Below are 27,662 nucleotides of genomic sequence, written 5' to 3' on the forward strand. Positions count from 1 at the left end.
CGTGCACCCGCCATCTTTATTTGGGACTGGCAGCGGTGCGCATGCGCCCTCGTTATTTGGCTCACTGGCAGTAGTGCGCACGCGCACCCACCATATTTATTGGGGCACGAGCAACAGAGCGCAGGCTCAGTCGCCATCATTGTTGGGGGCAACATTTTTGAAATGTGTCTTCATGACAGACTTTCAGTCTGAGTTACAAATTCTTATTTATGGGGCAGAATATATGCCGAGGGCAGTGACAATAATTCGAATTTATATTGTGACTTGAACAGAATATAACAAGACTTTCAGAGAAACGTTACAAAATAACAATTGACGCTGAGCCGCATGAGGAGATATTAGATTTTAAGGAGAATCTTAATGGAGGAAATTGAGTCAGAGAGTCGGAGAGTTTTAAGGAGGAAATTCCTGAAATTGAGGCCTTGGCAACTCAGTAATGGTGGAGAGATTAAAATCAGGAATGCTCAAGTGGCTGGAATTAAATGAGTGCAGCGATCTCAAAGGGGTGTGTGTGGAGGAGATTACAGTGATCAGGATGATCATTATCATGGAGGAAAAGAATGAGAAATTTAAACTTCTGTGTGCCTTTTAAAAGGAAGCATTTGCAGATCAGTGGGCACAGGGGCTGGTGTGAGTATGCACATGGGTAGCAGAGTTTGGGATGGGATGGAGGGGGTTGTTTAATGTTGCAGTCCGGCTGCGAGTGCGTTGGAATAATTTGTTTGAGAGGGAACAGAAGAATGGATGATGGTTTCTGCAGCAGATGAACAGAGACTAAGGTGGAGTCGAGCTGTGTTCCTGAGGTGAAAATTGGCAATCTTGGTGACAGTGTGGATATGTGGTCAAGAGCTCATCGAGGGGTGAAATATTTCACCATGGTTGTGAACAGTCCGCTTCAGCCTCAGACATTGGACGGGGATGGAATTGGTGGCAAGGGACTGGAGTTTGTAGCGGGGATGAAAGGGAATGGGTTCAGTCTTGTCAATATTTAAATGGAGGAAAGTTCTGCTCATCCAGCACTAGATGTCACACAAGTTCAACAGTGTGTGTCTTGGAAAGGAACTTGCAGGTGGTGATGTTCACATACATCTGCTGTCCTGCTCCATTCAGGTGGTGGAGGTTAAGGGTTCAGGAGATTCTGTCAAATTGTGATTCAGTTGTTGGTCCATTGCTTGCTGTTACCCTCACTCCTTTCTCACTCTCTCCCTTTCCATCAATCTTTTTGATGTTCTCTCTCCCCCACTACTCGCTCTCTTTCTCTCACTCTGTTTCTCATATTAAATTCTCTAGCCCAGAGGGTTGTGGATGTTAATAATAATGCTCGCGTTCATTAACAGAGGGATTGAATTTAAGAGCCGTGAGGTGATGATGCAGCTGTACAAAACTTTGGTAAGGCCACATTTGGAGTACTGTGTACAGTTCTGGTCGCCTCATTTTAGGAAGGATGTGGAAGCTTTGGAAAAGGTGCAAAGAAGATTTACCAGGATGTTGCCTGGAATGGAGAGTAGGTCTTACGAGCAAAGGTTGAGGGTGCTAGGCCTTTTCTCATTAGAACGGAGAAGGATGAGGGGCGACTTGATAGAGGTTTATAAGATGATCAGGGGAATAGATAGAGTAGACAGTCAGAGACTTTTTCCCCGGGTGGAACAAACCATTACAAGGGGACATAAATTTAAGGTGAAAGGTGGAAGATATAGGAGGGATATCAGAGGTAGGTTCTTTACCCAGAGAGTAGTGGGGGCATGGAATGCACTGCCTGTGGAAGTAGTTGAGTCGGAAACATTAGGGACCTTCAAGCAGCTATTGGATAGGAACATGGATTACGGTAAAATGATATAGTGTAGATTTATTTGTTCTTAAGGGCAGCACGGTAGCATTGTGGATAGCACAATTGCTTCACAGCTTCACGGTCCCAGGTTCGATTCCGGCTTGGGTCATTGTCTGTGCGGAGTCTGCACGTCCTCCCCGTGTCTGCGTGGGTTTCCTCCGGGTGCTCCGGTTTCCTCCCACAGTCCAAAGATGTGCGGGTTACGTGAATTGGCCAATGATAAATTGCCCTTAATGTCCAAATTGCCCTTGGTATTGGGTGGAGGTGTTGAGTTTGGGTAGGGTGCTCATTCCAAGAGCCGGTGCAGACTCAAAGGGCCGAATGGCCTCCTTCTGCACTGTAAATTCAATGATAATCTATGATTAATCTAGGACAAAGGTTCGGCATAACATCGTGGGCCGAAGGGCCTGTTCTGTGCTGTATTTTCCATGTATTTTCTATGTTCTATGTTAATCATTATTGTCCCAAGTAAGCTTACATTAACATTGCAATGAAGTTACTGTGACCATCAGTGAATATATATAAGGCTGAGATGGTGAGACTTTTGGTCTCTCAGGAAGTCAAAGGACATAGAGAGCTAACGGGAAAGTGGAATTGAAGACTGAGATCAGCCACAAATGTGTTCAATGGCAGAGCAGGTTCGAAGGGCCGAATGGTCTACTTCTGCTCCTATTTCTTGTGTTCTTGCAGAGGCCCAAATCTTGTGTGGGCTCAGACCGGGTGGCAGGTTCCCTTCCCTGAAGGACATTAACAAACTAGTTCACTTTTCACAAAAGGTTCAACAGTTTTCGTAGTCACTTTCCCAGTGCCGGCCCCACAAGTTACCAGATTGATTCAGCTCAATTTCACAACCTGCCTTTGTGTTTTTGTGGGATCTCTCTCTCCCTTTTGTTTGTTTTAACTCAATTTCACAGGGTATCAGCAGGGAAGGATGTGCAATTGGGAAACGCCAACCAAACACCACATCAAAATCTGACTGTTGTATAACTGATCGGAACCTGAATATCATCAGATTTTGAACATGGAAGGAAATAGCACAGTTCACAGTCGGGAGAAACCGTACACGTGTTTTGTGTGTGGACGAAGCTTCAGCCGATCATCTGGTCTGTCAAAACACAAGCGCAGTCACAGCAGGGAGAAACCATGGAAATGTGGGGACTGCGGCAAAGCGTTCATTTACCCATCTGACCTGGCAACCCATCGACACATTCACACTGGGGAGAAGCCTGTCACCTGCCCAGAGTGTGGGCGTGGATTCACTCAGTCATACAGCCTGTTGATGCACCAGTGAGTTCAAACTGGGGAGAAGCCTTTCACTTGTCCAGAGTGTGGGCATGGATTCACTGTCATCCCAACTGCTGACACACCAGCCGATTCACAATGATGAGAGACCAATGCGGGAAGTGCTTTAAAAGTTCTCGGGAACTGGTGTCCCATCAACATGTTCACACTGACGAGAAACTATTCAGGTGCTCTGACTGGGACTGGGTTCAGACGATTATCTCAACTCACTCTACACCAGCGGATTCACACTGGGGAGAGGCCATTCACCTGCTCCCAGTGTGGAAAGGGATTCATTCACTCAGGCAACCTGCTGAGACACCAGTGGGTTCACAAGTAACTGATGTGATTGGATTTTGCGGTTAATCACATCCAGGACTGAAGCATGTTCATTGGACTCGGGTTGGACTCATATTTATAAACGCTAACCCAGTTATAAGGGATAATATTCTGGATAAAAGTCAATTATTTAACACAAGTGTGTAGAATCTTTTAACATCCCATCACAAGTTAGTTCTGTTTGAAGGTCTCTCCCTCGCCCCTGTCTCCTCCATCCTCACCTCAAGTGTGTGGAGTTCATGAAGCTTCTTTCTCACTGAGATTGAGACAATCTGATGAGCTGCCTCTGTTGCTTTCCTCTCTACCAATGGGCCAAATTGTCTCGAAAATTCCACCTGGTCTGAGCTCTGAACTCCTCTTTCTCCAGTTTCTCTCCTACCCTCTATCTTCATCAGAGCTCATCTTCTCCATTAGACCTGCCTCCTGCGCCAGAGTCCTGGGTTCGATTCCCGGCTTGGGTCACTGTCGGTGCGGAGTCTGCACGTTCTCCCCGTGTCTCCTCCCAGGGTGTTCCTGTTTCCTCCCACAAGTCCCGAAAGACGTGTTTGTTAGGTGAATTGGACATTTTGAATTCTCCCTCTGTGTACCCGAACAGGCACCGGAGTGTGGTGACTAGGGGCTTTTCACAGTAACTTCATTGCAGTGTTAATGTGAGCCTACTTGTGACACTAATAAAGATTGTTTGATTATTACTATTTAACCACATTCTCACAAAACTGCTGACCATTCACCTTCTCCATGTTGTGTGATATTGTTCATAGTTCTCTCTCTTCGTCCTGTCGCTCATCTTTAAATGCACCATCATCACCCATCCTAAAACAATATTTAACCCCACCATCATTGCAACTACCACATCAAAACCTCCCTTTCCTCTCCAACTCCTTGTACTCGGTGTCCCCCAAGGATCTATCCTCGGCCCCTCCATTTTCTCATCAACACGCTTCCAGTAGGTGACATCATCCAAAAGCACCGTGTTAGTTTTCACATGTACACTGACAACACCCAGCTCTCCCTCACCCCCATCCCTCTCCATTCCTCCACTGTCACTCAATTATCAAACTGCTTGTCCCACATCCAGTACTGGATGAGCAGAAATTTCCTCCAATTAAAAATTGGGAAGATCAAAGCCATTGTCTTCAGTCACCATTCGAAATTCCGTTCCCTAACTCCCGAGTCCATCCCTCTCCCTGGGAACTGTCTGAGGCTGAACCACACTCTGCACAATCTCCGTGTCAGATCTGACCCCAAGTTGAGATTCTGACCCCATATCCACACCATCACTGAGACCAGGTATTTCAATCTCCATAATGTCACCTGTGTCCATCCCCACCCCAACTGCTGCTGAAACCTCATCCATGCCCCTGTTACCTTTAGACTTGAAAGCAGACAAACTCTGTCCTCTCCCCGATTATTTTCCAATGAGTCGATTCTGTGGAATAGAATGTCTTATCAGCGTTTCCATGGTGACCTGTCTGCAGTGAAGCGCCTGCTTGAGTTTATAATTCAGACTAAACTTCTCTCTCCCAGAACACACATTATATCAGACACTGGATGTCAATGTATTTCAGCCATGTTATGTTAATATCTCCCAAACCCTAAAAGGAGTTTCAGATACACAAACTTTTAAATGTGGGAGGACAAGTTGATAAAGTGTTTAAAAAACACATGGGATCCAAGGTTTTATAATTCTGGGTGTGGGGTTCAAAAGGACAGAGGTCATGTAAACCTGGACAAATCATTGGTTCGGCTGCAGTTGGAATATTAGATCAGGTTTTGGGGATCTTACACCAGGAAGGATGTCAAGGCCATGGAGAGGGTGTAGAAGAGATTCACTGAGATGATAGGTTTGCACTGAGTGCTGAATTTGGTGCTTTTTGAGTGCTATAGTAAGAGTTTGGTGACCGAGGGAGTTAGGTGAGGAGGGAGTAAGGTGCTCCTTTCATTTTGTTTCCGACATTTCCGCCAAGAGTGCGAAGAGAGCCAGGAGTTTACAGAAAGTGTAGCTGACTGGGAGCAGAGTCGGAGGGCGGAGATCTAGTTAGTCCACAGGGCAGCTATATTCTGTCAGGTAAGAAGGGATGGAGGCTAGGCCAGTTGCATGCTCCTCCTGTAGGATGTGGGTGGTGAGGGATACCACCGGTGTCCCCGCTGACTATACCTGCGGGAAGTGCACCCAACTTCAGCTCCTCAAAGACCGTGTTAGGGAACTGGAACTGAAGCTGGATGAACTTTGGATCATCCGGGAGGCAGAGGGGGTGATTGAGAAGAGTTACAAGGAGGTAACCACACCCAAGGTACAGGACAAGAATAGCTGGGTTACAGTCAGGGGGGAAAAAACAAACAGGCAGACAGTGCAAGGATCCCTCGTGGCCGTTCCCCTTCAAAACAAGTATACCGTTTTGGATGCTGTTGGGGGGGATGACCTACCGGGGGAAGGCCCTAGCGGCCAGGTCTCTGGCACTGAGTCTGGCTCTGGGGCTCAGAAGGGAAGGGGGGAGAATAGAAAAGCAATAGTTGTAGGAGATTCAATGGTTAGGGGAATAGATAGGAGATTCTGTGGTCGCGAGCGAGACACTCGGAAGGTATGTTGCCTCCCGGGTGCCAGGGCCAGGGATGTCTCGGATCGTGTCTTCAGGATCCTTAAGGGGGAGGGGGAGCAGCCAGAAGTCGTGGTGTGGTGCACATTGGTACCAACGACATAGGTAGGAAAAGGGGTGTGGAGGTAATAAACAAGTTTAGGGAGTTAGGCTGGAAGTTAAAAGCCAGGACAGACAGAGTTGTCATCTCTGGTTTGTTGCCGGTGCCACGTGATAGCGAGGCTAGGAATAGGGAGAGAGTGCAGTTGAACACGTGGCTGCAGGAATGGTGTAGGAGGGAGGGCTTCAGGTATTTAGATAATTGGAGCGCATTCTGGGGAAGGTGGGACCTGTACAAGCAGGACGGGTTGCATCTGAACCAGAGGGGCACCAATATCCTGGGAGGGAGGTTTTCTAGTACTCTTCGGGAGGGTTTAAACTAATTTGGCAGGGGAATGGGAACCGGATTTGTAGTCCAGCAACTAAGGTAGCCGATATTCAGGACGCCAAAGCATGTAGTGAGGCATTGGGGAAGGGAACACTGACAAAGGAGAGTACTTGCAGGCACGGAGATGGGTTGAAGTGTGTATACTTCAACGCAAGAAGCATCAGGAATAAGGTGGGTGAACTTAAGGCATGGATCGGTACTTGGGACTACGATGTGGTGGCTATCACAGAAACTTGGATAGAAGAGGGGCAGAAATGGTTGTTGGAGGTCCCTGGTTATAGATGTTTCAATAAGATTAGGGAGGGTGGTAAAAGAGGTGGGGGGTGGCATTATTAATTAGAGATAGTATAACAGCTGCAGAAAGGCAGTTCAAGGAGTATCACCCGATTGAGGTAGTATGGGTTGAAGTCAGAAATAGGAAAGGAGCAGTCACCTTGTTAGGAGTTTTCTATAGGCCCCCCAATAGTAGCAGAGATGTGGAGGAACAGATTGGGAAACAGATTTTGGAAAGGTGCAGAAGTCATAGGGTAGTAGTCATGGGCGACTTTAACTTCCCAAATATTGAGTGGAAACTCTTTAGATCAAATAGTTTGGATGGGGTGGTGTTTGTGCAGTGTGTCCAGGAAGCTTTTCTAACACAGTATGTAGATTGTCCGACCAGAGGAGGGGCAATATTGGATTTAGTACTGGGTAATGAACCAGGGCAAGTGATAGATTTGTTAGTGGGGGAGCATTTTGGAGATAGTGACCACAATTCTGTGACTTTCACTTTAGTAATGGAGAGGGATAGGTACGTGCAACAGGGCAAGGTTTACAATTGGGGGAAGGGTAAATACGATGTTGTCAGACAAAAATTGAAGTGCATAAGTTGGGAACATAGGCTGTCAGGGAAGGACACAAGTGAAATGTGGAACTTGTTCAAGGAACAGGTGCTACGTGTCCTTGATATGTATGTCCCTGTCAGGCAGGGAAGAGATGGTCGAGTGAGGGAACCATGGTTGACAAGAGAGGTTGAATGTCTTGTTAAGAGGAAAAAGGAGACTTATGTAAGGCTGAGGAAACAAGGTTCAGTCAGGGCATTGGAGGGATACAAGATAGCCAGGAGGGAACTGAAGAAAGGGATTAGGAGAGCTAAGAGATGGCATGAACAATCTTTGGCGGTTAGGATCAAGGAAAACCCCAAGGCCTTTTACACATATGTGAGAAATATGAGAATGATTAGAGCGAGGGTAGGTCCGATCAAGGACAGTAGCGGGAGATTGTGTATTGAGTCTGAAGAGATAGGAGAGGTCTTGAACGAATACTTTTCTTCTGTATTTACAAATGAGAGGGGCGATATTGTTGGAGAGGACAGTGTGAAACAGATTGGTAAGCTCGAGGAAATACTTGTTCGGAAGGAAGATGTGTTGGGCATTTTGAAAAACTTGAGGATAGACAAGTCCCCCGGGCCTGACGGGATATATCCAAGGATTCTCTGGAAAGCAAGAGATGAAATTGCAGAGCCGTTGGCAATGATCTTTTCGTCCTCACTGTCAACAGGGGTGGTACCAGGGGATTGGAGAGTGGCGAATGTCGTGCCCCTGTTCAAAAAAGGGACTAGGGATAACCCTGGGAATTACAGGCCAGTTAGTCTTACTTCGGTGGTAGGCAAAGTAATGGAAAGGGTACTGAAGGATAGGATTTCTGAGCATCTGGAAAGACACTGCTTGATTAGGGATAGTCAGCACGGATTTGTGAGGGGTAGGTCTTGCCTTACAAGTCTTATTGAATTCTTTGAGGAGGTGACCAAGCATGTGGATGAAGGTAAAGCAGTGGATGTAGTGTACATGGATTTTAGTAAGGCATTTGATACGGTTCCCCATGGTAGGCTTATGCAGAAAGTAAGGAGGCATGGGATAGTGGGAAGTTTGGCCAGTTGGATAACGAACTGGCTAACCGATAGAAGTCAGAGAGTGGTGGTGGATGGTAAATATTCAGCCTGGATCCCAGTTACCAGTGGCGTACCGCAGGGATCAGTTCTGGGTCCTCTGCTGTTTGTGATTTTCATTAATGACTTGGATGAGGGAGTTGAAGGGTGGGTCAGTAAATTTGCAGACGATACGAAGATTGGTGGAGTTGTGGATAGTGAGGAGGGCTGTTGTCGGCTGCAAAGAGACATAGATAGGATGCACAGCTGGGCTGAGAAGTGGCAGATGGAGTTTAACCCTGAAAAGTGTGAGGTTGTCCATTTTGGAAGGACAAATATGAATGCGGAATACAGGGTTAACGGTAGAGTTCTTGGCAATGTGGAGGAGCAGAGAGATCTTGGGGTCTATGTTCATACATCTTTGAAAGTTGCCACTCAAGTGGATAGAGCTGTGAAGAAGGCCTATGGTGTGCTCGCGTTCATTAACAGAGGGATTGAATTTAAGAGCCGTGAGGTGATGATGCAGCTGTACAAAACTTTGGTACGGCCACATTTGGAGTACTGTGTACAGTTCTGGTCGCCTCATTTTAGGAAGGATGTGGAAGCTTTGGAAAAGGTGCAAAGAAGATTTACCAGGATGTTGTCTGGAATGGAGAGTAGGTCTTACGAGGAAAGGTTGAGGGTGCTAGGCCTTTTCTCATTAGAACGGAGAAGGATGAGGGGCGACTTGATAGAGGTTTATAAGATGATCAGGGGAATAGATAGACAGTCAGAGACTTTTTCCCCGGGTGGAACAAACCATTACAAGGGGACATGAATTTAAGGTGAAAGGTGGAAGATATAGGAGGGATATCAGAGGTAGGTTCTTTACCCAGAGAGTAGTGGGGGCATGGAATGCACTGCCTGTGGAAGTAGTTGAGTCGGAAACATTAGGGACCTTCAAGCAGCTATTGGATAGGTACATGGATTACAGTAAAATGATATAGTGTAGATCTATTTGTTCTCAAGGGCAGCACGGTAGCATTGTGGATAGCACAATGCTTCACAGCTCCAGGGTCCCAGGTTCGATTCCGGCTTGGGTCACTGTCTGTGCGGAGTCTGCACGTCCTCCCCGTGTCTGCGTGGGTTTCCTCCGGGTGCTCTGGTTTCCTTCCACAGTCCAAAGATGTGCAGGTTAGGTGAATTGGCCAATGATAAATTGCCCTTAATGTCCAAAATTGCCATTAGTGTTGGGTGGAGGTGTTGAGTTTGGGTAGGGTGCTCTTTCCAGGAGCCGGTGCAGACTCAAAGGGCCGAATGGCCTCCTCCTGCACTGTAAATTCAATGATAATCTATGATTAATCTAGGACAAAGGTTCGGCACAACATCGTTGGCCGAAGGGCCTGTTCTGTGCTGTATTTTCTAAGAGTCTAAGATCCCAGGGAAGAGAGGCTTTAGTTACCAGGAGAGATTAGAGAAACTGGGGCTCACTTCATTCGAACAAAGGGTAACTGTAGATCAGAGGGTGAGGGGTTCGATTCCAGCCTTGGGTGACTGTGTAAAGTTTGCACTTCCTCCCTTGTCTGCGTGGGTTACTTCCGGGTGCTCCGGTTTCCTCCCACAGTCCAACGATGCACAGGTTAGGTGGATTGGCCATTCTAAAAGATTTCCCCTGAATGGCCAAAGGTTAGGTGAGGTTCTGGGGATAGGGTGGAGGAGTGGTCCCGAGTGGGGTGCCGCATTGGAGGGTTGGTGCAGACTTGATGGGCCAAATGGCCTCCTTCTGCACCATAGTGATTCTATGGAACTGAAAAAAGCTCATATGAAATATCAATCAGACTGTACAACAATGTTCAAGACCCTCACTGTCCCTCTGGGCCTGCGGGGGGGGGGGGTGTTTGTGGGAAGGGGGGGACGGGGGACGGGACGGACGGGGGACGACGACAGTGGACGCACCGGTGATGGTTTCTCTTAGCTCTGAATGAAATGTTATTTTTAAAGTGAAGGGTGTCTGTACTGGAAAAGCTGAGTACCAAGTGCCAGCTTGAACCATTCTCCAATCAGTTACAGCACAGCTCCCTCTACATTGCCCCATGAAACACTCCCAAGGCAGACACAAAATGGTGTTAGATACAGAGTAAATCTCCCTCGATGCTGTCCCCATCAAACACTCCCACAATAGGTATAACACAAGGTTCGATACAATGTATATCCTCCTCTGCACTGTCCCCACCAAACACTCCCAGGACAGGTACAACACAGAGTTTGATACAGAGTCAAGCTCCAGTTACACTCTATCATCAAACACTCCCAGGCCAGGTGCAGCACGAGGTTAGATTCAGAAAAAATCTCCTTATAGACTGACCCCATCAAACACTCCCAGCATAGGTACAACACAAGAGTTAGATACAGAGTAAAGCTGCCTCTCCACTGACCCCCATCAACCACTCCCAGGACAGGTACAACACCGGGTTAGATACGGAGTAAAGCTCCAGTTCCCCTCTATCCTCAAACACTGCCAGGTGCAGATACACAGGCAGGTTAGCAAAACCAAGGGGCTGGTTTAGCACGCTGGGCTAAATCGCTGGCTTTTAAAGCAGACCAAGGCGGGCCAGCAGCAAGGCTCAATTACCGTACCAGCCTCCCCGAACAGGCGCCGGAATGTGGCGACTAGGGGCTTTTCACAGTAACTTCATTGAAGCCTACTCGTGACAATAAGCGATTTTCATTTTCATTTCATTTTCAAAACCATTCCTGGATGCCAAGTATAGGAGAGACAGTATGGAAGGTATGGCGAGCTGGGACTGTTAAAATTTGGTTTTGGGATCGCAGATTACCCACAAAGTGGAGTGGGGGAATGGGGTTAGATCAAGCTGAAAGCACATCCAGGTAGGTAAATCCCTGGAAACTGATGAAATGTATCCCAGGACGTTGTGGAAGGCTAGGGGGGGGGGGGGGGGGGAAATTGCGGGTCCCCGAGCAGAGATATTTGAATCGTCGACAGCCACAGGTGAGGTGCCTGAAGATTGGAGGGTAGCAAATGTTGTGCCTTTGTTTAAGAAAGGCCAGAGGGAAAAGCCTGGGAACTACAGACTGGTGAGCCTCACGTCTGTGGTGGGTAAGTTGTTGGAAGGTATTCTGAGAGACAGGATCTACCGGCATTTAGAGAGGCAAGGACTGATTAGGGACAGCCAGCATGGCTTTGTGAGTGGAAAATCATGCCTCACAAATTTGGTTGAGTTTTTTAAAGGGGTATCCAACAAGGTAGATGAGAGCAGTGCAGTTGACCTTGTCTACATGGACCTTAGCAAGGCCTTTGACAAGGTACTAAATGGTAGGTTGTTGCACAAGGTTAAATCTCACGGGATCCAGGATGAGGTAGTCAATTGGATACAAAATTGGCTTGGCGACAGAAGCCAAAGGGTAGTTGTAGAAGGTTGTTTATCCAACTGGAGGCCTGTGACCAGCGATGTGCCTCAGGGATCAGTGCTGGGTCCAATGTTATTTGTTATTGAAATTAATGATTTGGAGGAGAATGTAGGAGGCATGGTTAGTAAGTTTGCAAATGACACCAAGATTCAGTGAAGAATGTTATTTAGGATTGCATCAGAACTTGATCAATTGGACCAGTGGGCCGATCAATGGCAGATGGGAATTAAATTTAGATAAATGTGAGGTGATACATTTTGGTTGATCGAATCGGGGCAGGACCTACTCAGTTAATGGGAGGGAGTTGGGGAGAGTGAAAGAACAAAGAGATCTAGGAGTACAGGTTCATAGCTCCTTGAAAGTGGAGTCAGACGTGGACAGGGTGATGAAGAAGGCATTCGGCATACTTGGTTTCATTGGTGAGAACATTGAATACAGGAGTTGGGACGTCTGGCTGAACTTGTACAAGACATTGGTATGGCCACACTTAGAGCACTGTGCACATTTCTGGTCCTATTATAGAAAGGATATTATTAAACTAGAAAGAGCGCGGAAAATATTTACTCGGATGCGACCAGGACTTGATGGTTTGAGTTAGGAGAGGCTGGATAGACTAGGAATTTTTTCCCTGGAGAATAGAAGGCTTAAGGGTGATCTTACAGAGGTCTGCAAAATAATGAGGGTCATAGATAAGGTAGATAGTCAACATCTTTTCCCAAAGGTAGAGGCGTCCAGAACTAGAGGGCATAGGTTTAAGATGAGAGGGGAGAGATATAAAAGAGTACAGAGGGGAATTTTTTTCACACAGAGGCTTGCGAGTATCAGACAGTTCTATGGGAAAGCTGGGTATAGAGGGTTATGGGCCAAATGCGGGCAATTTGGACGAGCTCAGTGGTAAAAACTGGGCGGCATGGACAAGTTGGGCCGAAGGGCCAGTTTTCATGCTGTAAACCTCTCTGACTCTATACAACTGCAGCAAAACATCCCTACATTTATATTAGATTTTCTTTGCAATAAACAATATTCCACTGACCTTCCTAATCACTTGCTGTACCTGCAGACTAACTTGGGATCGGGCACCGGGATCCCTCTGTACCTCAGAGTTCTGCAATCTCCCTCCATTTAAATAATAGTTTTATTTAACACTTCCTGACAAGGTGGACAATTCACATTTGCCAAAGTTGTGCTCCATTTGTCATTTGCCCACTCACTTAACCTATTTGTAGTCCTTTGCAGACTCCTTAAATCCACTTCACAAATTACTTTCCTACCCGTCTTTAAGCATCAGAAAATTTAGCCGCCATTCAATCCCGTCATCCAACACATTCATACAGATTGTAAATGGGTGAGAGCCCAGCACTGATCCTGGTGACATTCCGCTTGTCACATCTTACCAAACCAGAAATGACCCATTTATACCTACTGGCTGCTTCCTGTTCGCTAACCAATCCTCTATCCATGCTGATATGTTGCCCCCCACACCATGAGCTCATATTTTGTGTAATAATCTTTGATGTGGCTCCTTGGGAAATACCGTCTGCAAATCCAGACAAAGCACATCTACAGGTTCCCCTTTATTGACATCCCTTGTTACTTCCTCAGAGAAACTTGATAAATTAGTCAGTCACGATTGATTCCCTGAACCCATTTTCAAACACTGTGTCAAAAGAAAATTCAAATCCCCTCTACCCCTCCGGCTCCTTTGCCAATTACCTTAGAGGGACTCATTTTCTGTTAACCTCTCACCCACTTTCCTGAAAGTGAGCAGATTTAATCAGGAAATGTCCAACAAATTCAAATATTTTCCTGTTAAAAGATTATTGACGAAACAGAACATGGTTAAAAAAAACTAACAGAAAATTACTTGAGGATCAAAGATAACCAGAGTAACAGAATGTTCACAATATTCTGGTCCCAAATGGTTTCCCTTCGGCTCCTCTGTACCCTGTTCCCATGACTCCCCGCTTTGGACAAGGGGGCACTGAACCCTGGGGGTAACATCACCATCAGCACCGGTCACCCTTGCCCCTGAACCCCGATTGGTTGGTGGTGCAGTTCCCACCCGGTCCTCCAGCACCTTCCTGTCTCTATTAGCGACACCCATGGCAGTTTCCCAATGTGGCACAGGTCCCATTATTCTCAGCTAAATTCAGCCCTCAGCTCCATCAACTGGCTGTCAGTGACATGAGCAATAGAGACAGAAAGGTGCCAGAGGGTCAAATAGGAAGACAAAACTTGTGGATCTGGACCCCCATAAAGTTCAGCAACTTCTTATAAAAAATTCAAATCCCCAGTCAACAAATTAAAGGATCACACGACGGGACTTCAAGTTTTATGACTTTTAATACAACAAACAAACAAACTAGAAGCTACTTTAACTTGGAAACCTACACATAAACTATAAAATAGAACTTTCCCCTTTTACATAACCGACAATCACACTCCACGATTATAGTTACTCTGTCCTGGAAGTCAAAATTTAATTGTCTCAGAACCTGTCCAAAGTGATAATTCATTCCCGAGGATTTACTTCAGTTCTTCAACTGTAGATCCCCAAATTTCTTTCTCTGTCAGTCTGGCCTCAATAAAAGTTGAGACGGATTCGCACGTAAAAAGAAGTTATTTATTTAGCTTGCAAGCTTGAATCATCTTACAGAAACGTAAAAGACATCCAGCCTCTTACATCCCAGAAAACGACTGACTAAAAGACAAAGGGATCTCTGCAAAATCAATTCAAATGGTATCAAGTTTCACATACTCGACGGACATAGGTCAGCCTATGTCCCTCCTGACCTGTTCGATCTATTCTGATTGGCTCACTTCCAATCCCTTTCTCTGGCCCCTATCAATGCAGCATCACTCTCATAGACACACCTCTTCCTGCTTTTTCCATGCGGTCTCAAACCCCTTTGTCTCTAACTGCCAGAATCAAAGTGGCTTATTTCTACATTACATTAACTAGTAACTCTAAAGTAACTATTTTATATCACATTCGTCATTCCCTCCTTTTATCATTCCATGATAACCGAACTATCCAATCCATAGCTACGGTTCCTCATCTAAAAAGATCCGTCGCTGCATTTCCAATTCCTGTCTTAGCCCCCCTTCATCTGCCTCACCCTCATGGATTTTAACAGTTAAATTTTTTTTCCGGTCATTGGTGCGGTGATCTGATCTAGTGCACCCCGCATTCTACCCATCACACATTTAAGGATGGCCAGGCCCACAAAGATGCAGCCGATAGCTACCACTAGATACATGGCCATATTTATCAACCAGTCCTTCCATCCTCCAAATCCCCAGTTACCCCAAGAGTCAGGATCCTGCATCCCGTCCAAGTGATCCCGTATGCGATCCATAAATTTAGTAATGTTAGCGGTCAAGTCCTGAACACCCATGATACACTTGCCCTGTACTATGGCGCATACCCCACCCTCACGGGCCAGAAGATAGTCAAGAGCATACCGGTTCTGCATTGCAAACAACCGTAGCTGAGACTCCTTAGTTATTGCCCCGAGGGCTCCCAAGGTTTCATTTCCCAAGATGGTAAGGCCGCAAATAAAATAATTCCGATCACTAACAGCCAAGGAACCCCCCACACCTCCCAGTGTCAATTCGCTCAGAATGCCCCACCCGGCTGAGTGGCCCCGGTTGGGTGCAAGAACCTGAGTTTTTTTCCAGTTCTCGCAAAATTCAGCAGAGACTGCCCGGCGTGCTAACTGATTATGCAGGTTCCACGCCGAAGGGCAGGGGACTGTGGTAGGGACTAGAGTCCCCATAGCAATTCGGCGGGGAAATGGGGTGACAAAACGTTGGTCGCCGTACCATTAAATAAAAAGTAGTATCCTTGTTCCGTGTGGAGACTAGCATCACAATCAGCATATCGGTTGCGTAAGGACCTCCCAGTAGCCCAGTTTATCCAATTTTGAAATGCCCATTCGGGCCGCCCAGCAATGCGGAAAGCCCTATTCCCAACAGTGATATGAGAGACATTCGCCCAGCCACAAAGGAGCTGGAGGCCAGCGTTCAATGGAACGCAAGTGGTGTTATAACAAACGCATTGGCCAGACGCCTGGGTGATATGGCACCTCCTGTCCGTACAGGTGGGAAACAGACATGTTATATTTGTGTCCACCTCTACCAGCAAACAGCCATATCCTTCACTGCTGAAGCAATTCTCGTACGACCGGGAATCCCTATTGGGAGTGAAGTGGCTAGGTATGTACGCCCTCCACCGTCGCAGCCTATCGTACTGTGAATGGGAATTATCCCGAGGGAGGGGAAGGCAAATAGCCGGTGGTGCTGAATCCGGATCGTAAGGAAGAGTGACGTGCTCGGGCAATGGCTCGGAACGCTGACAATGAACCACCGTTTGGGGAGTGCCCCAAAGCGGTGAAACAGAAAATAACCTAGACACCGCTGCGGGGTTTGGGTAGCAGACAACCCGTCCCTGGCCATACAGACGGTGGTAAATCTGGTAGAAGAGATTCATACTACCCGGGTTTTCCTCAGTTTGGCCTTTAATTAACTTAAGTGCATCTCCCGGTAACCTACGTTCTAGCTGTACTTCCCTTCTCACACGCCCCGTCCTCTCTCTAGTCCCTTTCTCTTTCTCATGGTCTCTTCCTACACTCTTCTGACAGCCTGATGTTACCTTTATTGTACCACTTTTAACACATCCAAAATCAAATTTACATGTATTCCAAAAACAAGGCAATGTCCATATAATGTTCCCTTCCCATCGCCGGGACCGGTGCAGCTGCTTCATGACTCCCGCATTCTCCTTAACTTTGATGACCTTCCATGAGTCGATACCATGTCCTCGTATATGGGGGCAGTGAAGAACATCACCTTTGCATAGGTGATGTATCCTTGTAGATTGGTTGGGGCTACACAGATACATAATATTCCCCTTTTCCATGTCCATCGCCAATAACACGCCAAGTGAAGTGAGGCCAAATATCAGACAGACGATGCGTAGCCACTCCATCATGCTCCACACCTGTAAAATAGCACTGGAGAAGGGAGGCAGGTTAGTATCCGACCTTTTACGGTAGTGGAGATGGACTCAATTTACAGTGATGTAGGTGGACCCAAGCACTTCGCCCCTCCACTTTAACTGCTGTGGGGGTGGTAAGGAGAACTTGGAAGGGCCCGTCCCATCGCGGCTCCGACCCCTTCCTAGTCCAATTTTTTGACCATGACATAACTACCGGGCTGGACTGAAAGTGAGCTAGGTACTGGGGCAATGGCTGGTGAGCCGCACGGACTGGGCCATGGAGTTCCTTGAGCACTTGCGTAAGGGCTAGAACATAGGTGGTCATTTCTTCAGTCATCTGATGAAACTGAACCCGTCTGGGAACCTGCAGGCTCCAAGGAGTTCTAAGAGGCCTGCCATAAAGAATCTCGGCGGGAGAGCGCCGGGCTGGTCCCGCAGGTGTAACCCGCAGCTGGAAGAGGGCAACGGGGAGCAACTTAAGCCATGTCAGTCCCGTGTCTGCTCTTAATTTAGCCAATTTAGTTTTGAGGGTCTGATTGTGTCTCTCAACCACCCCGGCTGCCTGCGGTCTGTAAGCACAGTGTAACTGCTGGCGTATGCCCAACTGGGAGCAAAACTCCTTGTTAATTTGTCCAATAAAATGAGGCCCATTATCAGAACTTAACTGAGCTGGTATACTGTACCGGGGAATGATTTCCCTCATCAAGACTTTAACCACAGGAGCAGCTTTACTATAGATAGTCGGATACGCCTCGACCCATCTGCTGAACACATCCACAATGACCAAAACATATTTGTAACATTGACACCTTTCCAACTCAATGTAATCCATTTGGAGCGTCTCAAAGGGACCACTGGGCAACGGGGTTTGCCCCTTCCCACAAGGGATACCTTTTCCGGTGTTATATTGCTGACAAATCAAACACCGATTACTGATACTTTGGGCCAACCCCTGCATTTTAGGGTGCCACCAAGTGTCCAGCAACAAATCACTAGTCCCTCGAGCCCCACAATGAGTTGCAAAGTGTACACATTCGATGACCCATAAAGCCAGTACATCAGACATACAAGTCTGATGTGCAGGCGTGGTCCATAAAGAGGAAACAGAATCATATGTACAACCTAACCGTTTCCACATTTGTTTATCACTCTCAGGAGCGTCCTCCTGTAACCTTATGACGTCTTGGATGGTTGGCATTGGCTTGTCAGAAGCAGACACATTCATAGTAGATCGTTTAGTCTGACTTAACATTTTAGGCACCATCACTTGCTGAATTTGTGCGGCTGTGCGCGCTGCACAATCTGCTCGTTCATTACCAACGTCAACTGGGGTTGTACCATTCGTGTGGGCAGCGCATTTAATAACGGAAATCTGCGCTGGCAGACAGAGGGCCTGCAGTAAGTCATTAGCTAAACCCCGGTGGGATATTTGACCACACATAATCATGTCAGGTTGTTCTGACGAAATGTCACTCAAATCGCCCCTTATTGTGGTAGTTTCCTGAATCAAGGCTAAACAGTCGTGGCCAGGTGCGTCTTCATGGACAGGGGGACCACTAAGAAAACAGGCTGGATTGATAGTGGTACAGTATTTAAATGTCAGACGTGGATTGTTCAAAAGGTATATCTCATACCTATTCTGACGAGCTGCGGTAAGATGCTGACCATTCGCCCCATATCCCTGGCATGGTACTGGTCATGGACCTGACGTGTAATATGAGGGCTTACCGAAGCTGAGTGTGGCCATAAATGTGGTGATATTGTAACAAAATCGGCTGTACCTTCTTTTCCCGTGACTGTGGCTGTAACCTTGACTGGCCATTCGGTCTCAAGTATTGGCCGGTATTTGTCCTCCAACTCCCTGTTTCGTCGAGTTCTGTCATAGGCCAGGGTAACGTGATGCAGTGACTGTTCAATGTCTAACGTCCACCACTGGGGGGTGATAGAAATATAGCACTGTTGTCTCATCCTCCTCTTCGCTGATCCACCCACCCAAAGTCACTATATTGGAGCTCCTGCTGGTAAACTACCATTTCTGCTGCTTGTTGGGGTCGCAGATCATCCTTTTTCATTACATACTCAGTCTTAACCTTTGTAACTGAGCCTCCTTCTTGGCCTACACCCTCCTTCCAGTAAAATCTGACTGCCCTTGCCATCTGGGAAGGGTCGTTCTCTGTCCAATTCATGTTATTACATTTCACAGCAGTAACCACAGAAGGTGGTAGGCAATGCATTAACATAGCACAGTATTGAGGGGAATTCTGACCATTTTGATACAGCAAATCGCCTGACTGCCCCCGGTAGATTTCATTAAAACGCCCCAGAAATTCCTCTGGCTCGTCAATCTTCCTAGGTTTTAGGTCTAAGATAACAGAAAGATTTATGGGCCTTTGAAATGTGCTATTCAACGCATTCAAGATCTGTATCCTTCTTTTCTCTATTTGCTCTCTTTTTTTTAAAAACTTAAAAATGTTTGAAAATTCAAATTGAATTACTGCAACTTGCAAGCTTAGCTCTGATCTCAACTCAGAACTAAATTTACAATTTGCTTAACACAAACTTGTATAACATTTACAACTTAATTATTTCTTTATCTTAACAATTTTTCTTTTAACAAGTTTTTTTTCTTTTACATACACATAAGTATTAGCAAAATCAACTATCATAAGTATTAGCAAAATCAACTATCATCTCCAGATTGACACTTTTTAAAATGGTGTCCATGATCTTCTTTAAGTTTCTATTAATCTCCAGATAAAATGAGATAAACCTTATTTCAAGTAAGTAAAATTTAAGATTCTGGCAATTTCAATCAATTGCTTTCGAAAATAATAACTTTTATCAAAGAGGTGGAGAAACCCACTGGTTTCCTTTAATTAATTCAAAACGTAACTTTGCTGGTGTTCACTGAGTCAAAGGAAAGGTATCCGATTACACTACGGCTGCTGCTGTTATCTCAAAGCCTGAGTGAGAAGCACTGTCTGTTTTCAACTCCGCCTGCTGCTGTTAACCCTTTGAGAGACTTCTGCTTCAACCAATATGCAGCATTCCTCACAATCTCAACTAGACCTCGGAACTTTACAGTCCAAGGAGACAATTTTAGCTTAATCAACTATATATTTAAAACACTCACACATAGAGTTGAACCATCTTCAGATTTAAAAACAGTTATACTGGACTGAACCTTCATTAATTAAGTCACATCAGCCTCTGAACCCTTATAATAGACTGAACCTTCATTAATTAAGTCACATCAGCCTCTGAACCCTTATAATAGACTGAACCTTCATTAATGAAGTCACATCAGCCTCTGAACCCATATAATAGACTGAACCTTCATTATTAAAGTCCCATCAGCCCAAAACCCTAACCCAAGCCGAAACAACAATATGAAATCCCATCAATTAAAGTGCTAATCCCCAGACTGACCTGTGATTTCGTCGAGGCGGTCTTTCTGTGCCAACCGCGAGTGACCAGACTAATCAGACGATAAGAAGAGGGGAACAATCAATGCGCGGTCGTTTTCCAGTTCTACATTGAGGGCCCTTTGTTCCCCATCCTCCTGTTCATAATCAGTCTAATTCTGATTTTGCAGTTGGATCAGGATCGCCCAGAGAAATCCCGGTTTTCGGCACCAAATGTAGATCCCCAAATTTCTTTCTCTGTCAGTCTGGCCTCAATAAAAGTTGAGACGGATTCGCACGTAAAAAGAAGTTATTTATTTAGCTTGCAAGCTTGAATCATCTTACAGAAACGTAAAAGACATCCAGCCTCTTACATCCCAGAAAACGACTGACTAAAGGACAAAGGGATCTCTGCAAAATCAATTCAAATGGTATCAAGTTTCACATACTCGACGGACATAGGTCAGCCTATGTCCCTCCTGACCTGTTCGATCTATTCTGATTGGCTCACTTCCAATCCCTTTCTCTGGCCCCTATCAATGCAGCATCACTCTCATAGACACACCTCTTCCTGCTTTTTCCATGCGGTCTCAAACCCCTTTGTCTCTAACTGCCAGAATCAAAGTGGCTTATTTCTACATTACATTAACTAGTAACTCTAAAGTAACTATTTTATATCACATTCGTCACAACCAAGACACTGAGAAACAAAGGGAGAATAGAATAGAATGTGAATTGGCAAAATACATAAAGATTGACTGTTAAAGCTTCTGTGGCTACGTAAAAAGGAAATGTTTGGCTCAAACAAAGGTTTGTCTGTTCCAGATAGAGTCAGCAGAATTTAGAATGAGGAATAGAGATCTCTACAGCCACCTCGTTCAACACTCTGGGGTGTGGATCATCAGCTTTTGGAGTTTTATTCACTTTCAACCCCATTCATTTCTCCAGTACGACTTCTTTACCAATACTAATCTCCACCAGTCCCTTGGTTCTCTGGTGTTTTGGGGACAATTTCTGTATCTTCCTCTGTGAAGACAGACACACATTGTTTAGTTTCTCTGCATTTCCTCATTCCCCATTCTAAACTCTCCTGTCTCTGCCTGGAATGGACCCACATTGGTCTTTGCTAATCTTTTCCTTTTCACATTCCTGCAGAAGCTTTTCCAGTCAGTTTTTATGTTTCTCGCCAGTTTGCTCCCATCAGTTTCTTGGTCCTCCTTTGCTGAATTCTAATGGATCTCATGGAATCTTTAACTTTTCTTGTTAGTCACGGTTGCATCACTTTTCCTGTTGGATTTTTGTTCCTGAAAGGAATCTATATTTGTTGTGTATATGTGAAATAAAAGTTGCAAAAGTCCCAGAGGACCATAGGCTGCTCTCCCTTTGACAGAGAGAGAGCCGATGGAGGTGATTTAACCTGAGGGTCAGCACACCTCAGGTGAGGGGCCTGGTTGAGAAGGCGGGGCCTTCATGAATAAACTCAGCCAGTACGGGAGTTGAATCCTCACTGTTGGCCTTGCTCTGCGTCACGAACCAGCCGTCCAGCCAACTGAGCTAACCGACCCCTGATAAATGCGTAATAATTCCTTAAATATTAGGTATTCCCTGTACCAATCAGTTTCCTAGTCCATCTCAGGCAACTTGACGCTGATAACCTGATAGTTTCCTTCTGTCAGGGACACCCAGATAACTTAAACAAAGTAACCATGTAACCACCAGGGCCCATCTCCATGGCAACGTGGCATGCTTTGGGGAGTTTGAAACAGAAATGGAAACTAAATATCTTCAAACTTCCAAACATCCTTTTACTCTGTGATCCTTGTGCAATTTTGAAGCCAGGTTTTAGCAACCAGGCTCAAAGAGAATCAGCCCACTGGAGGCAAGGTGGTGAGACCGGCCAGTCCAGCATAAAGAAACCCTCCGACCATCCCACTGACCACCTGTCAGAATTAACAAAATGCAGTCCTGGGTGTAGAGCAGAAACAATAACAGCAGAATCCAAGCCCTGTAATCGATTATGAAATTGTTGGTGTCACAGCAAGTCCAATGAAACATGCAATCACGTCTCACATTGAGAAGTGGATGGCCTCTCCCCAGTGTGAACTCGCTGGTGTCTCCGCAGGTTGGATAATAGAGTAAATCCTTTCCCACACTGAGAGCAGGTGAATGGCCTCTCCCCAGTGTGAACTCGCTGGTGTGTCTGCAGGTGAGATAACTGAGTGAATCCCTTCCCACACTGAGAGCAGGTGAATGGCCTCTCCCCAGTGTGAACTCGCTGGTGTGTCTGCAGGTGAGATAAGCGAGTGAATCCCTTCCCACACTGAGAGCAGGTGAATGGCTTCTCCCCAGTGTGAACTCGCTGGTGTGTCTGCAGGGTGGATAAATGTGCAAATCCTTTCCCACACTGAGAGCAGGTGAATGGCCTCTCCCCAGTGTGAACTCGCTGGTGTGTCTGCAGGTGAGATAACTGAGTGAATCCCTTCCTACACTGAGAGCAGGTGAATGGCCTCTCCCCAGTGTGAACTCGCTGGTGTGTCTGCAGGTGAGATAACTGAGTGAATCCCTTCCCACACTGAGAGCAGGTGAATGGCCTCTCCCCAGTGTGAATTTGCTGATGTCTCTGCAGGGTGGATGAATCATTGAATCCCTTCCCACACTGAGAGCAGGTGAATGGCTTCTCCCCAGTGTGACGTTGCTGGTGTGTCTGCAGGGTGGATAATTGAATGAATCCCTTCCCACACTTGGAGCAGGTGAATGGCCTCTCCCCAGTGTGACTGCGCCGATGAAGCTCCAGCAGAGATGGGGCTCTGAATCCCTTCCCACAGTCCCCACATTTCCACGGTTTCTCCATGTTTTGGGTCTCCTGACGTCTTTCCAGGCAGGACAATCAGTTGAAGCCTCGTCCACAACACGAGTACGGTCCCTCCCCGCTCTGAATATTGTGATGTTTTTCAGATTGTGTCACTGGTTAAAGCTCTTTCCTCAGTCAGTTCACTGGAACACTCTCACCCGGGTGTGTGTTGTGTGGGTCTCGGTGCTTTTCCAGTCACACTGATGTTTCCTCAGTCAGTTCACTGGAACACTCTCACCCGGGTGTGTGTTGTGTGGGTCTCGGTGCTTTTCCAGTCACACTGATGGTTGAAATATTTATCTGACTGTTCGGGGAAACATTTCTCCTTCTAGATTCAAAGCCCAATGATATCCAGGTTCTAAGGAAAGAAGTGACTGTCAGATCGAGACGTAACGTTTGAGATTTCTGTCTGTAATTCCTCCTCGTCTAATATCCTGTAAAAACAATTTCCAAAATTCATCACTGTCAGTACAGGATAGAAACTCAGAACAGACAATTCTAGTTTCTATGTCACTTTTTTTCCTCTCTCTTATTCCCCGAAAGCTGTAAATGTCCATCCCACACATTCCCTCCATTCTCACTCTGCTGTATCTCATATTGACCCTCCTAATTCTCCTGAAGGTGCTGATTCAGGTTGATTGACAAATCCAAGCGCACAGCTTCCTGTCCAGGAGATCATAACAAATATGAGCTGCAGTCGGCCATTCGGCCCATCGAGCCTGATCCATTCAATGTGACCATTGGCTAATCTACCTCAGCACCGTTTTCCCACACTATCCCTCATATCCCTCGACATCTTCAATATCTAGAAACCGATCCGTCTGTGTCTTGAAAATATTTGATGACTGAAGCTCCAGAATCCTCGGGGATAGAGAATACCAAATCTTCACCACATCGTCGAGTAAAGAAATCCCTTCTCATCTCAGCTTTCTCTCCATTTACCTGCAAGTTCCGCATAACACTCAACATCCTCATCAATCAGATTTCTGACTGGGAGTGGGGTGGTGTCAGGCATGCGATACAGGTGCGGGAGTAGCTGCTTTTCCACAGGTTCTGGTGCCACTAACCTACAATCTGACACTTATCCTGATTGCCTGGCACTCATCTACCTAATCCTTGAATTCATATTTGTTATCGTGTCCCTGGAAGATTTCAGGGTTCGGATTGGTAGGATTATGCTGGAAAACGTGAAGAAATGCATTGATAAAACAGCACAGGTGGATTCAGTGGGAATGGAGCCGCCTTTTCAACATGGCGGCCTGACCCTCAGGAGGTCTCTCGACCGCTAGGAGGTCTCTCGACCCCACGCTCTCTGGGGCTCTCTGGGAGGCGGCAAAAATGATGACTGTCAACATTATCCGTGTTATTGACCAGAGGCGGAGTGTGCTGACTCAATATCTGTGAGCTCATGAGGCCCAGCTCCAAAACGCCATGGAGAGGCTCGATGGTCCGGAGGAGAGAATCCTGAACATTCAGCAAGATGCTTCCGTCGAATTCAATCCTTTGAAAACCAGCCGAGTGGCTGGCGGAGGTCCTGGAGAACTGAGGTTCGGAAAAAGAACATCTGAGTCATTGGTCTGTCAGATGGTCATCATAGAATTTACAGTGAAGGAGGCCACTCAGCCCATCGAGTCTGCGCCTTGGAAACAGCACCCCACCCAAGCCCATACCTCCACCCCATCCCCGTAGCCCCACCTAACCTTTTATTTGGGCACGAAGGGCAATTTATCGTGGCCAATCCACCGAACCTGCACATCTTTGGACTGTGCGAGGAAACTTGAGCACCCGGCGGAAACCCACGCAGACACGGGGAGAATGTGCAGACTCCGCACAGATAGTGACCCAAGCTGGGAATCGAATCTGGGACCCTGGATCTACCACTGTGCTGCCCATAAATTATGATATTTTCTGTCCATTTAGTGTGGAGAGTAAGACTCCCGTTAGGTTCTTCGAGGATCGACGGCCACGTTTTCTCGAGCTGGATGTGAAGCCTGGGCGTTCCAAATTAGAAAGGGAGCATCGGTTTTTGAGGCAGAGGGATAGTTTTCATCCCAGGCCTGTAATCATTCGCTTCCACAACTTGAGAGAATGTCCTGGAGAGGGAACGATGAGGTGGAACCTGGCTGCAGGAAGGAGTGAGGATTTACTTCTTCCAGGAATTTCGGCAGCAACACAAACGAAGCGTCGAGACTTCGATGAGGTTCAAAGGCAACGCAAGGCTGTGCGGCGTGAATTACGTTGTGCGTTATCCTGAGACCCGAAAAATGGTATCCAACAACTCCGTCAAGTCTTTCAATAATCCAACTATTACCTTGGCCTTCATGAAATCCATGAAGGGCAAGGATCTGAAGGGATGGTTTGTAGCTCGAACTAACTCAGGTGCTAATCAGGACTCTTCGCCCTATCATGGTATCGTTGTCTGAATTTCAGAATCACAGAAATACACACAGGGACAGGAGTAGGCCATTCATCCCCTCGCATCTGTCCTGCCATTTAGTGAGATCATGGCTGATCTGTGACCTAACTCCATATCCCTGAATATCTTTGCTTAACAAAACTCTACCTCCGATTTAAACTTAACAACTGATCCAGCTTCACCTGCTGTGTGTGGGAGAGAGTTCCAAACCTCTCCCACCCTGTGTGTGAAGATGTTTTTCCGAACATCTCTCCTGAACGGTCTAGCCCTAATTTTTAGACAATGATCCTAATTTTAGAATCTCCAAACAGTGGAAATAGTTGATCTTTATCTACCCTGTCTTTCCCTGTTAATATCTTAAATACATCAATTAGATCACACCTTAAATGTCTAAATTCCAGCAAAAACAGGCCTAATTTGTGGTTAAAACTTTGGGTCCGAGTCTCTGCAATCTCTCACTCGCCTCCCACAGCATCCTGGGACACAATTCATCCAGAGCGAGTAATCTAATAAACTTACTGGGCGGCACGGTAGCATAGTGGTTAGCACTGCTGCTTCACAGAACCAGGGATCCAGGTTCGATTCCGAGCTTGGTTCTCTGTCTGTGTGGAGTCTGCACATTCTCCCCGTGTCTGCATGGGTTTCCTCCCACAAGTCCCGAACGATGAGCTTAGTAGGTGAATTGGACATTCTGAATTCTCCCTCTGTGTGCCTGAACAGGCGCCGGAGTGTGGCGACTGGGGGATTTTCACAGTAACTTCATTGCAGTGTTAATGTAAGCCTACTTGTGACAATAATAAAGATTATTATGAATGGGCCAAAGGGCCTCTATCCGTGCTGTAAAGAGAGGGACTTTATAGAGAAACTGCCAAAGCCTCAACATTCACCAGCTCTGAGGACACACCTTAGCTCCCTTTCCAATCTGAAAGCAGCCTGAGCTGGATTTACATTCCCCTTAATTGATCATTGCTGGGTGATAATCCTGTCCTTCCTCACCTCACACCACTGTGACAGCACCTTCACTACACAGACTGCAGCAACTGACCAAACATCACCTTCCCAGTTATTCCTGAAGGCACCGCCTTCCCAACCTGGCCCCTTGCCTGAGGTGCGGTGATCCTCAGGTCACATCACCGCCGGTCAGCTCTCTCCCGGGACCAGGCCCTGGTTCACAGCCGCCATCTTGGGGAAGCAGAGCGCGTGCGCTGGCGTATTGGTGATGCAACAGTTAGTAGGCGGGGCCTGAAGATTTCTGTTCTCCAGCCGGGTCCTAGCGCCCGCAGCGTTCGTCTTTGGTAAACCGGTTCCAAAAAATTTCACCCACTCCCAAACTGAAGTTGATATTTGTGGCCTGGAGGTGTCTGTGGATCGCGTATACATTCAGTGTGAGAGGCTGCAGCCTCTGTATAGTTACCTGAAGGCGGTTATACAGCGTTTGATTACATTTCATGATCCTTTCCAGTTCATTATCGGGATGTTTGTGTGATATTTTCTTACCCTCAGAGTGATTTTACTTTATTTGAAATACATTTCAGCAGCAGACTCACTGGTGATTTTTAAACCGAAGATGGTTATTTATTGTCACACAATTTCCCTGGATGTTTGAACATCTCAGTCTGTCTTTTTCACACTCACTGACACATAAACAGAAATTAGATACAGATCAAGTTGAAGCTGTAATGATGAAAATGGAATGTAGACTGCAGTCTTTATATCGCTGCAGGCCTGTTGTCTTCTTGTTGAGCTAATCCTTTCGTTGGAGTGAAGCGTTTTTAGAAACAAATTATTCTCATGAGTCTCTGAAGCTTCTTGTAGATGAAAAGCCAGGAGGTTGGTTCTCAGGTGAACTTGGAAGCTGGAATAAGTTCAGTACTGTGGCTGCACTGGAAAACATTCAGCTCTGCTGTTTCAGCTGGTTCCTGGTGCTTCCGGTGCTACTCACACACACATTTTCTTTGTTCAGGGTTTATTATACTGCATCCCTGACAATTAACTGCAGGTTAAAACTCTGAGACCCAGAACACCCGATACAATAGCAGTTTACGATGCTCACTCACGCTTATCTCTGTCCAAATTCGAGCTCATTCTCCGGTGTTCAATATGGCTCATGGAGACCGACAGTCCAGAGATTTCATGCTCCTCAAATACTGGTTCATCCTGACACAACGAGACATTTAAACTTCGCAGGTGGCTGCAAAGTTTCCTT

The 27,662-nt window shown here is 46.4% G+C and overlaps 1 protein-coding gene across 3 annotated transcripts; it reads right to left on the reverse strand.

Moving 5' to 3' along the window:
• Positions 1 to 14,110: 14,110 nt before the first annotated feature.
• Positions 14,111 to 26,648, reverse strand: LOC140419043 (uncharacterized). Of its 3 annotated transcripts, XM_072502768.1 has the most exons (3): positions 26,453 to 26,648; positions 24,412 to 24,582; positions 14,111 to 23,474 (listed from the first exon to the last, which is right to left on the reverse strand). In XM_072502768.1, the coding sequence occupies exon 3, from the start codon at positions 23,038 to 23,040 to the stop codon at positions 22,249 to 22,251; it is 792 nt and encodes a 263-aa protein (XP_072358869.1). In that variant the 5' UTR covers positions 23,041 to 23,474; positions 24,412 to 24,582; positions 26,453 to 26,648; the 3' UTR covers positions 14,111 to 22,248. The 3 variants fall into 3 exon arrangements, with proteins under 3 accessions (XP_072358869.1, XP_072358867.1, XP_072358870.1); XM_072502766.1 differs by lacking the exon at positions 24,412 to 24,582 and having other exon boundaries at positions 14,111 to 16,801; XM_072502769.1 differs by lacking the exons at positions 24,412 to 24,582; positions 26,453 to 26,648 and adding an exon at positions 25,976 to 26,425.
• Between the last annotated feature and the right edge of the window lie 1,014 nt (positions 26,649 to 27,662).

Source organism: Scyliorhinus torazame, chromosome 5, assembly GCF_047496885.1.
Source record: "Scyliorhinus torazame isolate Kashiwa2021f chromosome 5, sScyTor2.1, whole genome shotgun sequence".
In the NCBI taxonomy this organism is placed as follows: Eukaryota; Metazoa; Chordata; class Chondrichthyes; order Carcharhiniformes; family Scyliorhinidae; genus Scyliorhinus; species Scyliorhinus torazame.

Coding starts and splice junctions, on each gene's coding strand:
- LOC140419043 (XM_072502766.1), bottom strand. CDS start 16,779: ATGATGGAGTGGCTACGCATCGTCTGTCTGATATTTGGCCTCACTTCA.